This window comes from Anolis sagrei, chromosome 3, assembly GCF_037176765.1.
Source record: "Anolis sagrei isolate rAnoSag1 chromosome 3, rAnoSag1.mat, whole genome shotgun sequence".
In the NCBI taxonomy this organism is placed as follows: domain Eukaryota; kingdom Metazoa; phylum Chordata; class Lepidosauria; order Squamata; family Dactyloidae; genus Anolis; species Anolis sagrei.
In genome coordinates this window covers 113,974,976-113,989,080 of record NC_090023.1, presented here as the reverse complement: position 1 = coordinate 113,989,080, position 14,105 = coordinate 113,974,976, and the positions used below count along the sequence as shown (strand labels likewise).

At 38.5% G+C, this 14,105-nt stretch overlaps 1 protein-coding gene across 3 annotated transcripts in view; it reads right to left on the bottom strand.

Moving 5' to 3' along the window:
- Positions 1-735: 735 nt before the first annotated feature.
- FGF14 (fibroblast growth factor 14) overlaps positions 736-14,105 on the bottom strand; it is a 378,674-nt gene continuing 365,304 nt past the window's right edge. For all 3 annotated transcript variants that reach the window (XM_060769574.2, XM_060769575.2, XM_060769573.2), the window contains 2 exons: positions 5,759-5,957; positions 736-3,371 (listed from right to left, as the gene is read on the bottom strand). In XM_060769574.2, the coding sequence (XP_060625557.1) occupies positions 3,235-3,371; positions 5,759-5,957 (336 nt within the window). In that variant the 3' untranslated portion in view covers positions 736-3,234. The remainder of the gene's footprint in view (positions 3,372-5,758; positions 5,958-14,105) is intronic.

Below are 14,105 nucleotides of genomic sequence, written 5' to 3'. Positions count from 1 at the left end.
TCATATAAATATTTTATTCAATATGTTGAAATGGTGTATACAACAAAATAGTAATAAACACAAATTGTACAATGCAGACAAACTCATTTGCTTATATGTATGTCAGTTTAGTAGCACATACCAACAGGTCTGATACATATAGCCTACTACATGCAGTTCATCATTACCATCCTCTTCCCATGCAACAGATGAGACAAGAGACAAACTTAAAGACATAACCAAAGCACAAAGAACGAAGAATCCTTTCTACTTAGCCGAAACAGATCTTGTGGGGAAAAAGACCCTTCCCCTCAGAGAAACACCCATGACAGCAATCTCTGTGAAGGATAACCAAAAATGTATGTGTGTTTTACTTACAGTATCAACCATTTACAAAAATGAAGTCAGCCTCAGTATTACATTAACTACTCAACTGGTTGAGATGATGATTTGAGTATGAATATTTGAACTTAAGTGGATGTGTAGCAAAGAGTGCCACGTCCATGTTGCAGATTGTTCCTCCAAAGCTTCTCCAGACACAAAGCGATGAAAGGATGGCCCTTATAAATTGGGCCCAAAGGATTTTGTGGCACTGAATGCAGCTTGGGTTAAGATGCAGCAAGGCTGGTAAGGTTTTTTTTTGCTGGCCTTAATAACCAGTTACCAATTATCAGTTATCTCACTCTTGAAGTTAGCTACAAAGCCCCTCTGCCCCACTTCCCCTTCATGCAACAATAGGAAATTCTGAAGAACAAATACATTTTCTCTCTCTTTTTATTTCACTTTCCTGTTTCAGAGTGTTCCAGAATGTTTGTTTTTAAAACTCCAGTTGCACAGTACAGAAATGTAACGGCCTATTTAAAATTAAAGTAAGCAGGCTCCAGGATCTGGTGCTCTAGAGAATAACACAAAGCATTTCACAGTTGAGAGTAAGTTGACAGACTGGGCAGAGACCTTCGGTTTCAATGTTCACTGCACAGCCTGTGAACACACAGCGCCTGCAGGAGTGGGCCAGTCCACCTGCTGATTCCTGTATGTATCCGGGGAATGAGAAGGTCCTCCTCGTTGAGTGACACATGGAAAGGCCCTTCTTTACAATCTAATCCTTGAGGAAATGCCATTTTGATAAGATACTGGGAGAAGGGGGTTAATTTTATGCACATATTTTCACCATTTTACAATGCTTCTCTGATTCCTTGGTTCTTTCTCTTTTCAGGGTGAGTTGGGTCAGAGTCTTATTACATGCTTGGAAATTGATTAGCTTTTAAAATGCTTTGTTCATTTGGTTGAAACAATCCAACTTTAAACAGTCTCTCCTCTTAAATGGAAATAAAACAAAAATGAAATGGTCAAATCATTTGTTTTGTATATTCTTAATTAAGAAGCCCACTGTATAATTTACTGGACTTATATGAAGTGTTTATTAAAACTGAAGCTCATATGAAAATTTTGTAAGCATCAAAAGCTAATCAATGGTCAGTTGGTAACCCTTTAAAAAGAATGGACATCTGAAGAGACCACAATGGATTTCAAACACAAATCAATATTTAGAAGCCATTCTGAAAGTACAGATTCAAAAATGACATGAGAAGCCAACATGGAAAGGAACACCTAGTAGTCTCATACATAGTTTTCCAGAACTGAGGTACATTTTGGTTCTTGTCATGCCTCCGGTTTTTAATCACATACATTAAAAAAAGCACTTTCAGGTTCTTTACCCATTTCATGTTTTTTACAGCTTCAATCCCCTTGTGGCCATTCTCCTTTCTGTTCTCATTGGCGTCAACTCTGGTGTCAAGGCAATAACAACCATCTTCCTTTTATTAGGCAATTGGATGAGAAAAGTTCTAGGCCATGTACTCATCTTAGAATTTTCCTAGGTTTGTGTAGTAACAATGAAAAGAATATTGATATCAAGGCAAGGCACCATAAACCTAGCAATTTGGAGGGCATAATATCCTAAGAAGCTGAACTGGAAATATGTGGTAGTGGGGTACTGGTGAAATAATACATAGCGATTGAACTCTGCATGCTTTTTAAAAAGAAACACAAAGGAACTCTTTAAATATGTCCTGTTGAAAACATCCCTTTTTTAAAACACTGAAAAAAATAAAGTATATTTTGTAACTACCCTTTGCATTGGTGCTGCAAAAAAGAACACAATAACTTCCTGGCCCATGCTTTGCTGGATAAGAGAGTGGACTACAGCCAAAAATAAGGATGGGATTACGTTCCATTCTTTAAAAACAGGAAAAAGGATTCTATTGTTTTGAAACAGACTTAGGTAGCGCAATTCTCATTCGTTTTAATGTGATTTTTTAAACTTTCAAATAATGACTAGTAGATGAAAAATGAGCCTTAATTCAGGCCTACAAGGCCTACAGAGTTCTTTGGACCCACTTTCCCAAAAACGTGTGGGTCTTGCTCGCTGGGAAGGCAAATGTTACCATTACCAGTAAGCCTGTGATATGTATAAAACACACACACACAAAGAAACTATCAGGAGATGTCAAACAGTGGCCTCGAGAGATTGTTGTCAGACCATGTTTGACGCTTTTCCCTCCTCAGTAACGCTACCCTCAGTGTACCCATGTTGAACCCCCATTTGGAACTCTGAGACGATCCTATCCTTTGATAGATATAATTCCTAATAAGGTTTTTGAAGGCTCCCCTGATTCCCTGATTGCTTTTCAAAACTAAGCCACCATCAACATTTAAATCTGAGAAAAACACAATCCCTGCAAAGGAGTCACACAGACAGCGGAGCGAGCAGCCTCGTAAAAAAGGGGGAAGAAGAGAAAATCGATAATAGCACAGGTTTACAGCATCTATCTAGAAATTACTTGTTATTGTTTTGTGTGCTACAAAATTGAACTTAAAACATATGGGTTTCCTGGACTCAAAAGGGGGATTATGGGTAACTGTCAGCAGGCAGGGTATCAAGTGTACTTGTGAAGTATGTCATTCACATGAGGTGTCACAGTCACAGAAAAGATATTAAAAAGGCATTCCATATCTGGTAGGGCATTCCATGGTCTGAGTTCAGCTGGTTATCCAGGTGTCTTCTTTGCTGTGGGAGGAGTTACAGGCTGAGATTTAACCGCTTGCAACAAACTTGTTCAGAACGAGTGAAGAGCAAGCGTCGGCTTGCCTCCAGCTGATCCGCAGACACCAGAGTGAGACAGTCTTGCAAGGGTAAAGTGCTCAGCCATATGTAATAGAGCTCGGTAAGTCACAACACCCATGGAGATCTGGCTATGTCGTCTTACTCTTGTTAACTGGTTTGCCGCCATTCATTATTGCCGATGCACTTGTGCTTTTACTCGGAGTCACCCCAGCCTTTGGCACTGTTTCTCCAACATCATGCAAAGATGGTTCCCGATACATGGCAACTTCAAGGGAAGAAAAAAAAGAGAAATAGGGAGAAAAGGGGCTTTAAAAACATATCAGCAAAGGATTATCAAGCAACTCTTTCAAGATTCAATAGTTAGACCTCTCTTGTTAGAATCCTCTTGATGGCAAGTGTGAAACATTTGTAAGACAACTATTATGCAGTTAACTCCTATTAATGTCATAGCAAACTGCATCCGTCCAAAATTTAAAATATTCACATTTGTTTGTGGTCAACAGTATTATCATTACTTCAACCTGAATTGCTGGAATATATAACACTATGGCTGGCAATCAGTATTGTAGTAATGGACTTGTAACCTAAAGTTATAGATCTGCAAATCTGTGCATGCTTCTCTATTCCTCTCCAACCTTCATAGCACTGTTAGCAATGTGGCATTCCTTGGCATTATTCACCTTGTGTTGCCTAAAGCTTGGGGAAGATTTTTTTTACTATAATTCCCAAAATCCTTTTTGTTTCATAACACAGGTATATTCTATCCTGTGCTCCTCTCATTTCCTGCCTCAATATTTTTACTTCTGTATTGGCATTGCACATATTTATTTTGATATCGCTGCTAATGTTTCTACTAGCAAATATAACATAGATTCAAAGAACAGCATGTTTCACATGAAACTGAAGACTGTAAAACCACACAGAGTACATCTGCATGGAGGAATATCTATCCATGTGATGAGTAATCCGAATACTTATTTAGAAAGGTATATTGGGCAGGTTCCGATGTAATGCTAATCTATATTTAAGAATTAGTCTTGTCTCCTCACTGGGTTAATACTCTCCTCACTCTGTCACCACCATGGCTGCAAGGAGTTCTGAGTATTTGCTTCTAGTTTTGATATAACCATGCCTTGATGTGTTACCCAACTCTCAAATATGTCAATAACTTTAAACATGGTATGTTTGAAGCAAGCCAATGTTGAACAAAGGATTAGAGCAGCTTTTCAACACAGTTAACCACAATTTAGGTTTGGGAGGAAATTGCTAAACTGTGACAAATCTGTAATGGTGGAGGAGGTGAACAGATCACAAAACTCATTTTTGTAATGCTAATTTTTATACGTGGAAACATAGGAACAGCAGAAGCTGGCATCTGGAGTTGGCTTTCTGAGATTGCCAGAATTTTGTATTCAGAATATCCAACCAGTGCTTTGCTGCTGTGGATTCTGAAGTGGATTTTGAAATCTAAAATCCGCTTGACATCAGTGAGTGCAGTGTTCAGCTGACCCAATAGACTCTTGACTTTAGCAGGCTCTTTGTTTTCTAAAGTGGAATGTTAAAAAAATCCATAATATAGTTCTTCCTACCTGGTTAGTAATATTTTCACACTTCAACTCAGGAGTCTGACTTTTCCTTCAGAATACTAAGCATTTCATTGAGTGCTATTGAGCCAAAGCTTCTCATGCAGCACCTAAGAAATCCTGACAACAGCTGAGATTTGGGAAAGGGATGGCTTGTTGGAATTCACCAAAGGAGTATATGAGGATGATGTTACAGCCAGGAACTTGTAATTTTCCTGCTCAGAAAATTTAGCCATCATGCTAATTTAGTGCTCTATTTGAGCGGCTGGGATTAGCTCTCAGCATAATTTGCCAAGCTCATGTCCAGACTGTTTCAACAAAAAAGGATTTCTTTTCAGAAAGAGTAAAATAAAGCACAAAAGAACTCCTTAGACTTAGAAAGAAATCGTTTAATATTGCTGTGGGACTTGGGATTGCACAAAAATCAGAGAAACATCATAACATATTGGAAAAGTTACCTTTTTGCACTCATTATTTAATATCAAAATGACTTTGACTTAAAATGACCATACAAATGAGAGACCTCAAGGATCTCTGGTCATCAACTGCTTTGAACGATCAGGGCTGGAGCTTCATTGACTGGATCAATTCACTTGTGATGTGGTTTTCCTAGTCTCGTACTGTATTTCCCTTTTCCAAGCATTATAGTCTTTCCCAATGAATCACAATGACCACACTTCAAATGAGTTCATTTTGAGGACTTACAACACAGAGAATAAGCACTATAACATTAACTATCCCTCAGCCAGCAAGTTAACTGGCACTGGTAAAAGGCATACCACTAAAGCCACCCACTCTGTACAGAGTCTTAAGGGCAATGGTGACTGGAGGCTTTCATGTCAGTAGCATGGTGAATCCTGGGATTTCATCTGACCTTTAGAGTGAGCCGAGAAGTTGAATTCAATTGAAAAACAGGCTTAGTTCCTTGGATGGTTCCTTTAAAGTTCAATTAAAACTCAGAATGAAATCACCACCATAGTAACAAGACAATTACTAGCTGCTATTATTTCAAGATGAAGGAATGGTGTTAATGTTTCAGTATATGTAGCTGTGCCAATCTAAAGCTTACCTTCCAATGGCTTCGGTAGAAAATGAGCTGCTGGTTTTGTTTTCTTCACTCTGTTCCCTTTCATGACTTGCCCTTCTTTATTGAGCCCCAAGAACCAGGCCCTACCTGATTCTTGTTGTCTGTAGAGCATTGATGAGTAGATTACATAATAATTTTCAAAAACAGACTCCTTAAATTTGCATTCTGGTGTAAAAAGTTCCTGCAAGGAAATGAGAACCTGTTAAGAGGGTGATACTCAATAAGTGGTCTTCAGCTGTTAGTGCTGTTTTATCACATACATCCATTACCTCAATGGCATCTGAGAACTACAGATTTGAAAAAATTAAGTTTGGTTTTCAATTTAGTTACTAGTGAAATCTGACAATTCATTTCATTCATCTGTTGCATAGCTGACAGATCACTAAAATGTGATGTAAAACCGTTTGGAACACAAAGTAAGACTGAAACACTGTACAATTCTGACAAGCTGTCCAAAGTTCTTTGTGAGCATGAAAAACAAATGTTTGAATCACATCAACAAAAACAAAGGAATGATAGAGGCTTCAGTTTTTCTTACCACATACATTTATTTTTCTGGGAAACTTTTAAGAGTGATATTACTTTATAAAAATTGCCAGTGAAGTTTAGAACAGAAAAGGGACATATAAAAGGGACTTACCACCCCTCGGTACACCCCTGAATAGATGTGAACCTATTTGTCCATGCACCAATTCCAGAAAACTTGGATAAAGTTACTTAAGAATAACTAAATGAATACTAACTTGCCCCATCAATTTAAGGTACAGGACATACCAACTAACTTTGGGGAGAAAAAAAATAAATAATTGTTGTTCGTGCTTTGCCATTGGCTGTTCTCGATAGGGCTGATGGGAGAGGAAATCCACAAATATCTGGAGGGCTGCATAATTCCATCTCTCATGCAGATAAATCTGTACCAATGGTAGAAAGAGAATTATGCCGTTCCTCTTTAAGCAGACTCATGCATGCCATTTTTTGGTCAAGAGTAATTTATTAATCATATTTTAAATTGGTATATGTAGTTGAATCAAGTCATGAAGCATATGGATGTGAAAACCAACTGTTGTTCTGCACAAGTAATGGTATATTCTGCAATGTTTCCAGTGTCCTTTGTTAACTTAACTTGCTTTTTCAAGAAGCATCAATCAAGCATCCTCCTCCTGCTTTTAATGTTCTTGGGAATCCCCTTGTGAAGCAGAATGGGGAAGTCCATGACATAGGCTGACATGCCTATTCTTTTAAAAAGTGAGGATTTTTAAAATTTTGTTTCAATGACAGATGCAAAATCCAGGGAGTTCTGTACTTTTGCAAAAGTCAGCTGAAAAAAAATGTAATGGACTGACAAAACACAGAATACTCTGTAGTATACTGTATGCCACATTTAGCTTCCTCCTGAAACTACTATTGGTATAATTCCTCATAGCTATAACCTAGATCAGGTCAGAACTGCTGATTTGAACAGGTTCTGAGGAACCTGTAGTTCCCTGTGGGTAAGATGATAGTGGTGTTTTTTTCTGGTCAGACTTTCTTGCAGCTTTTCTGTATGCCCTTCTGCTTCAGGTCCATGCACGCAGTAGTAGCAAGAGGCTGGCACAAGTGGAGAGAGCAACCACACAACTCTTGACAGGAGATTTGTAAGAGACAATTTTTGTTATAGCTGTATAGTGCTGGCTTTGCATTTAGATTCAGATGACCTGCTTGCCAGTTGATAAGCCCCACTTCTGACCCATCTAAGGAACTAAGAAACCCACTTGGGCACATAACCACTGTGTGGTTTCTCTACCACAGCAGCAGCAACAACAACAACAACACTTTATTTATATCCTGTCCCATCTTCTCGAGGGGACTTGGGATGGCTCACAGACATAAAAAGGCAAATATTCGATGGCTTAAACAGTAATATGTAAGTAATACAATTGAAATAAAATATGCTTTTATTAAGGCTTCAAATCTTTATTACAGGATGACTTGTACATTATGTATTTACTTTCTAATCAATGCTATTTAGTTTACACAAATATTTTTCATGTGAAAATTATTCTATTTTACACTTATGTGTTTTTATGCAACTTAACAGCATTTTTAAAAAAGCATTAACTTGCATTAACTTTCACCTCATAGAAACTTCTTTTATAGTTACAGTACAGATGCTCAAACCTTTCTGCCCTCCAGATTTTGTCTCTGCTTGTCTCAGTCAAAATTATCTCACTATATCCCTAAAGGAGACCTTAGTGAATGATTATTGTTCAAATAATTGCAATGTTGAGTTAATGTAAGCTGCCTTAGGAGGCTTACAGTAAAGGCAGCTTGTAGATACAAAAAGACTACATTGCTCTGCATACGTAAGTACTAAGACTTCCTAGCAGCCTTGTATCCTGTTTTCTTTTTAAAAAATAAAAAAATAAAAATGTAATACATTGACAATATATATTGCAGACATATACAAATACACATACATGGACAACCCATCACCCACAGTACAATTACCCCTCAACCCACAGTGAAGACATCTGACCTTGCGCTGTGCTACTCTGCTGCTGAGTATGCATGCCCAGTGTGGAACACATCTCACCACACTAAAACAGTGGATGTGGCTCTTAATGAGACATGCCGCATTATCACAGGGTGTCTGCGCCCTACACCACTGGAGAAATTACACTGCTTAGTGGGTATTGCACCACCTGACATCCGCTGGGAAGTAGCAGCCAATAGTGAAAGGACCAAGGCAGAGACATCTCCAGCTCATCCCTTGTTTGGTTATCAGCCAGCACGTCAATGACTTAAATCTAGAAATAGTTTTCTAAGATCTACAGAGACACTCGCTGGAACACCTCAGCAAGCGAGAGTCCAAAAGTGGCAGGCTCAAACCCAGAACCGCAACCAATGGGTGATACCAAATGAGAGACTCCCCCCTGGGCACACAGAGGACTGGGCAACTTGGAAGGCACTGAACAGACTGCGCTTTGGCACCACGAGATGCAGAGCCAACCTTCAGAAATGGGGCTACAAAGTGGAATCCTCGACATGCGAGTGTGGAGAGGAGCAAACCACTGACCACCTGCTGCAATGCAACCTGAGCCCTGCCACATGCACAATGGAGGACCTTCTTGCAGCAACACCAGAATCACTCCAAGTGGCCAGATACTGGTCAAAGGACATTTAATCAACTAGCAAACTCACAAATGTGTATTTTGTCTGTTTGTTTGCTTTGTTCTGTTAGAAATGTAATATAATTTGACCGGTTGTCCTGACACGACAAATAAATAACCCACTCCAGTGCTACCCACCATCTTGGCTTCTGTCACTGATCTCCGCAGAGTTTATTCACATTTTGTTTAACCCTCTATACCTCTAGCCAATAAATTCCTCTTGTATCCTGTTAATGGCATATGCAGGCATAAGTCAACGTTAAACCAGTGTATGTTCTTTTGTTGATCAATCCAGAGGTTGAGTTTCCCTTTCTTTCTCCACAACAAACAAAGCCCGCTGAACAGACTAACAGTAGTGCCACTGCAGCTCTGCCCATTCCATACTGGTTGGATTCAAAATGTTTTTTTTCTCTATCCCTGCAGCCCAGTGGTTCTCAATCTGTTGGTCCCCAGATGTTTTGGCCTTCAACTCCCAGAAATCCGAACAGCTGGTAAACTGGCTGGGATTTCTGGGAATTGTAGGCCAAAACACCTGGGGACCAACAGTTTGAGAACCACTGCTGTAGCCAGACTTGAAATGATTTCATCATCCATTGAGACATCTAGAGAACATTGGAAGATCCCAGAAGATAATGCAGTTATTTTTGCATCTGGTTACAGGCACATAGTAGAAACTACATATCCCCCATGTTTTTCATCAGGCATGTTTTTCTCTCACACACCATGTTAATTTGAAAAGGCCCTCATAATCAACTGAACATTACTAATTCTTTTATAATAGAAATGTCATCTTCTGCTCCTGTCAATAATAACAAAGAAGCATGAGCATTAAGGAAATGTTGTCTACCCACACATTTGTCTGCCTCTTTCCTCACACTTTGCAGTCTCACAGCCATTGGAAACACCCACAGTCTGCTTTCCTCTCACCAAATGAAAGTATCCAAATTCTGAGTTTAGATCATTACTGAACACAAGCTGATTTACCTCTCTTACAAGATGAGCATACGTCATTCTGAAATGGAGGAATAAAGATTTCTTGTGGCTCCAGTTTTGCTACACAGTAGGTGGGCTTTTTGGATTTGGGACAGCTGTCCTTTCAAGTAGGCTGCCAACACTGAAACACCCACAGACTATGATTAAGGTTACTTTCAGATGTTGCTTTTATCTCACTGTAAATCAGCCCACTCATCTCAATTTAGTTCAAATCATCCATTTATCACAGTAGTAATTCAGCTGGCCAGTTCTACAGCTTTCAAGCCAATGGGCTGGAGAAGAAATTACTCATGGTACAAAGATGGCAAAACTGCTCAAAAGATATGTTAGATTCAGCTAAGGGATCTGTAAATGCCCAGGTGATATTTGACTTTTCTTGAAATAGATGATACCTCAATGTTTTGCAAACACCTTTCAATTTCCAAAGCCATTTGGCATCTGACATACATAGTTGAAATATTAGAGAAACCTACTGGGCCCATCGAATCCATAGTACTTTCAATATTGGCTTGAGCCCTAGTAAGGAAAATGGAATGTAGAAGCAATAATAAGTTTTTCCGACTTCGTAACAGAATTGTCAGACTCTGTATCATCAGAGGCAAATGTGGCTCAACATTACACTAGAAGTGTATTAAGGATACCTCTGACTAGCATAAACCTTTATATTTATTCACAGAGAATGTTATGGATAACTGCCCTCAGGATCTCACAATGAACACAATTCAAAAAGTATCTTCTCCACATTTTGATATTCACATACAGTAATTTAGGGCCAAAGCAATTTCACCCTCTGAAAGACCATAGGTTCATCAAATTTAGAGTTGTCTAAATTTTAAGTTGGCTTTCTCAAAGTTTTTCCCAGCTCTACCTGTGCAGAAGAAGGGACTTGCATGCAAAGCAACTGTGTTACTACTGAGCAATGCCATATTTCCTAACTTTAACATCATATGCACGTTAGCTGTGCAAATATTCCACTCGTGATGGTTAAGTTGTCCTTCCCTTCTGTTGAAAAGTTCAGGAGGAAAGGGTGACGAAGATAAAATTGTATTGGGCTTGTTGTGAAAACATCCTGGGAGCAGATTTGAGGGATTCTATCAAATAGTATGCCCCTGCCTGCCTGCCTGCCTGCCTGCCTCTCACTCACTCTCTCTCTCTTTCTTTCTTTCTTTCTTTCTTTCTTTCTTTCTTTCTTTCTTTCTTTCTTTCTTTCTAATACTTCAATACACTGCATTTTCATAGTAGCTGCCAAGGTGGCATCAACAAATCAAAACAAAACAACAAAACCACCATATTTTTAGTACTTCATCATACCATTCTATGTGATTAAAAGCTAGAAATTATTCTAATATATAAAGAGAATCGCATTTCACCCTTACACCATCTGCAACGAAAGCAGTAAGACACCGAAACACTGGTGTGGATATTAAATTCAAAAATGTGCTCACAAGGACTTACGTTCTGACACCATTTAAATTTTTTTGTGCATCAAAGCAGACCAGCAGAGAGTGACACTAAAGAAGAGACCTTCCTTCTTTTAAAGTTAGGTGAAATCTTCTGAACATGGACACAGACACCCAAACATAGGGATGTTAACCTCTCCCTATGCTATCCAAACCTGATTGGCTAGAGTCATACTTAAAACTGTGCAAGTTCTGACTTACATACAAATTCAACTTAAGAACAAGCCTACAGAACCTATCTTGTTAATAACTTGGGAGCTGCCTGTATATATTGGGCATTGGACAGCATAGGGGAGAGTTAACACCCCTGTGGTGTTTGTTTTGCTGTCTGTGCCCCTCTTTGTTCAGAAGATTTCACCTCCCTTTCTGTACCTGTGATAATTGAAAAAAAATTGGGTTGTTGTGGAAACAAGGCTTGGAGATAAAGCTTCAGTAGAGGCATTTTTTCCCTATGATAACTCTTTCAAGAGTGAATTTCCCTTCTGAGGCGTAGATTTCTCTCACTTCCTGTTGTCTCACCCCCGTTCTTAACTATGAGTCATTTGTAAATCAGATGTTTGTAACTCATTGTCTACCTGTACTGCAAATGAGAAATCTGTGTTAGATTTTATCACTGACCAATGGGAGAATGAGAAATATTAGGGATATGGTCAAACTTAAACTGAATTGGGATGACAAATTCAGGAGATTGAGGAGGGAAGATTCCTTTTGTATCTTCCACAAATTTCCCCTTTAAAAAATCAAAATTTAAAGACACAAAAATGTATGGATTGGGTGCAACTTGGTAATTTATAAGGTGCTGGAAATTTCTGCAAGGGGTATTACAAATCTGTTTTGTTCTCTGAATCTTTACTGCATACATGTCGTTTCCATTTTATCAGTGAGACTTTCCTTTTTCATCTCTCATGGACGTTTGTATGCATTTTCTGTACACATTTCACATTCTGTACACATTCTGTACATGTCATCCAATTTCAATAAGGAAAAAATGGTATCTTTAATACTAATTCCAATAGTTACCAATGGAAGATATAAAGATTTACCTTTCTGAATCAAAATTCAGATTCATATTTGAGTCAGAATGGATAGGATCCAAATGAGTTTCCATTACTCATTTTTCATACAAAATCATTTCATGAACAGAAATCTTAGGACGCTAGGCAGTGTGATCACCCTTCCAGTTGTGCTAAGTTGCAAATTATTTTGTTAACATTAACAAAAATTATATCCATAGATAAACTAGCACTGGAAAGAGTTGTACAGGGATTCTATAAGAACCTGCCCACACTCAATTAAAAAAATTAGTTCCAGTTTCAACTCCTTTTCTTCTGAAACTCAGCTCTTTCTGTTTTTCATGCTGGTCTTTCTCTCTTTTCACCATGAAATTTATTAGATCTGTGCTAACTTACTTAGATTTAAGATCCCTTTGTCCTCCTAACGCCGGAACTGTTTTTCTCTCTTTATTTCCCCATCCTTTGTTTTTCTTGCTGACCTTTCCCACCAGTCATTCAGACTTTTTATCCCCCACCTCTCTTCTACACTTTTACTATAAAATACCATATGAATTGATTTCTGTCTTTGATGTCAAATTTTAGTTCCCCAAATCTAGGCACTATTTGTTCTTTTTGGAAGTTGTTGTAATGTAACAGGAAAGACTTGACCTGCATTCGCAGTGCTAATCTTCTACTCTTTTTAAAGTTGCTAAATTGACAGAAAACAGAAGGCTGTACTTTCTTATGGTTTTTTATATGTAACTATTTTTGCAGCCAAATGTATTTTGTGTATAGTGGCTTAAACCGTTGAGATGCGAACTTGCTGACCAAAAGATTGGTTGTTCGAATCTGGGGAGTGGGGTGAGCTCCTGCTGTTAGCCCCAGCTTCTGCTAAGCTGGCAGTTCAAAAACATGCAAATGTGAATAGATCAATAGGTACCACTCAGGCAGAAAGGTAATGGTGCTCCATGCAAACATGCCAGTTACATGACCTTGGAGGCATCTATGGGCAATGTTGGTTTTTGGCTTAGAAATGGAGATGAGCACCACCCCCGAGTCAGACACGACTAGACTTAATGTCAAGGAGAAACCTTTACCTTTACTTGACTCTTTTTTTTAAAAAAAACACCCTTATCTAATAGATCTCATGTGTCTTCAATAATTTCAGGACATTCAATAGGTATGCCTTTCCCAGGGATGGCACCCTAGTGCTTCAATGCCATTTACTAACTTCTGGATGTAGACATATTTTAATTCATTCATTTTAAAAGCAAAATACCCACTAGATGCACACCCTCAAGATTTCCCTTAATAGGGATGCCATACTGCAGGTGATAAGGTTTCACAGTCTTGAAGCTATGATGGGTAGACATGTGCGCATGCACACACACACCTACCTCTCCATCTTCTTCTTTATAAACTATCCAGGTGTTTACTGACAATATAAGCCAAATCAATATAGTCTCTATAGGTCATATTCACTTGGGAACATGGTGAATTTATCAAAGCAAATGTAGTTTGCATACATTAAAAGCACTGCTTTTAATAAGCTGACTAAAGATTAGTTAAATCAGAATGCCTGGATCTAATCCGATTTGCACACTGGTTCACAACTTGGCTAAGCTGAATATTTTGATATAAGCTGATTTAGTCTCATTCAAATCTATGGGATGAAACCATCTTAAATCCCAGCAATTCAGCTTAACTGGACTAAGGATAAAGTTGTTATTCTCAT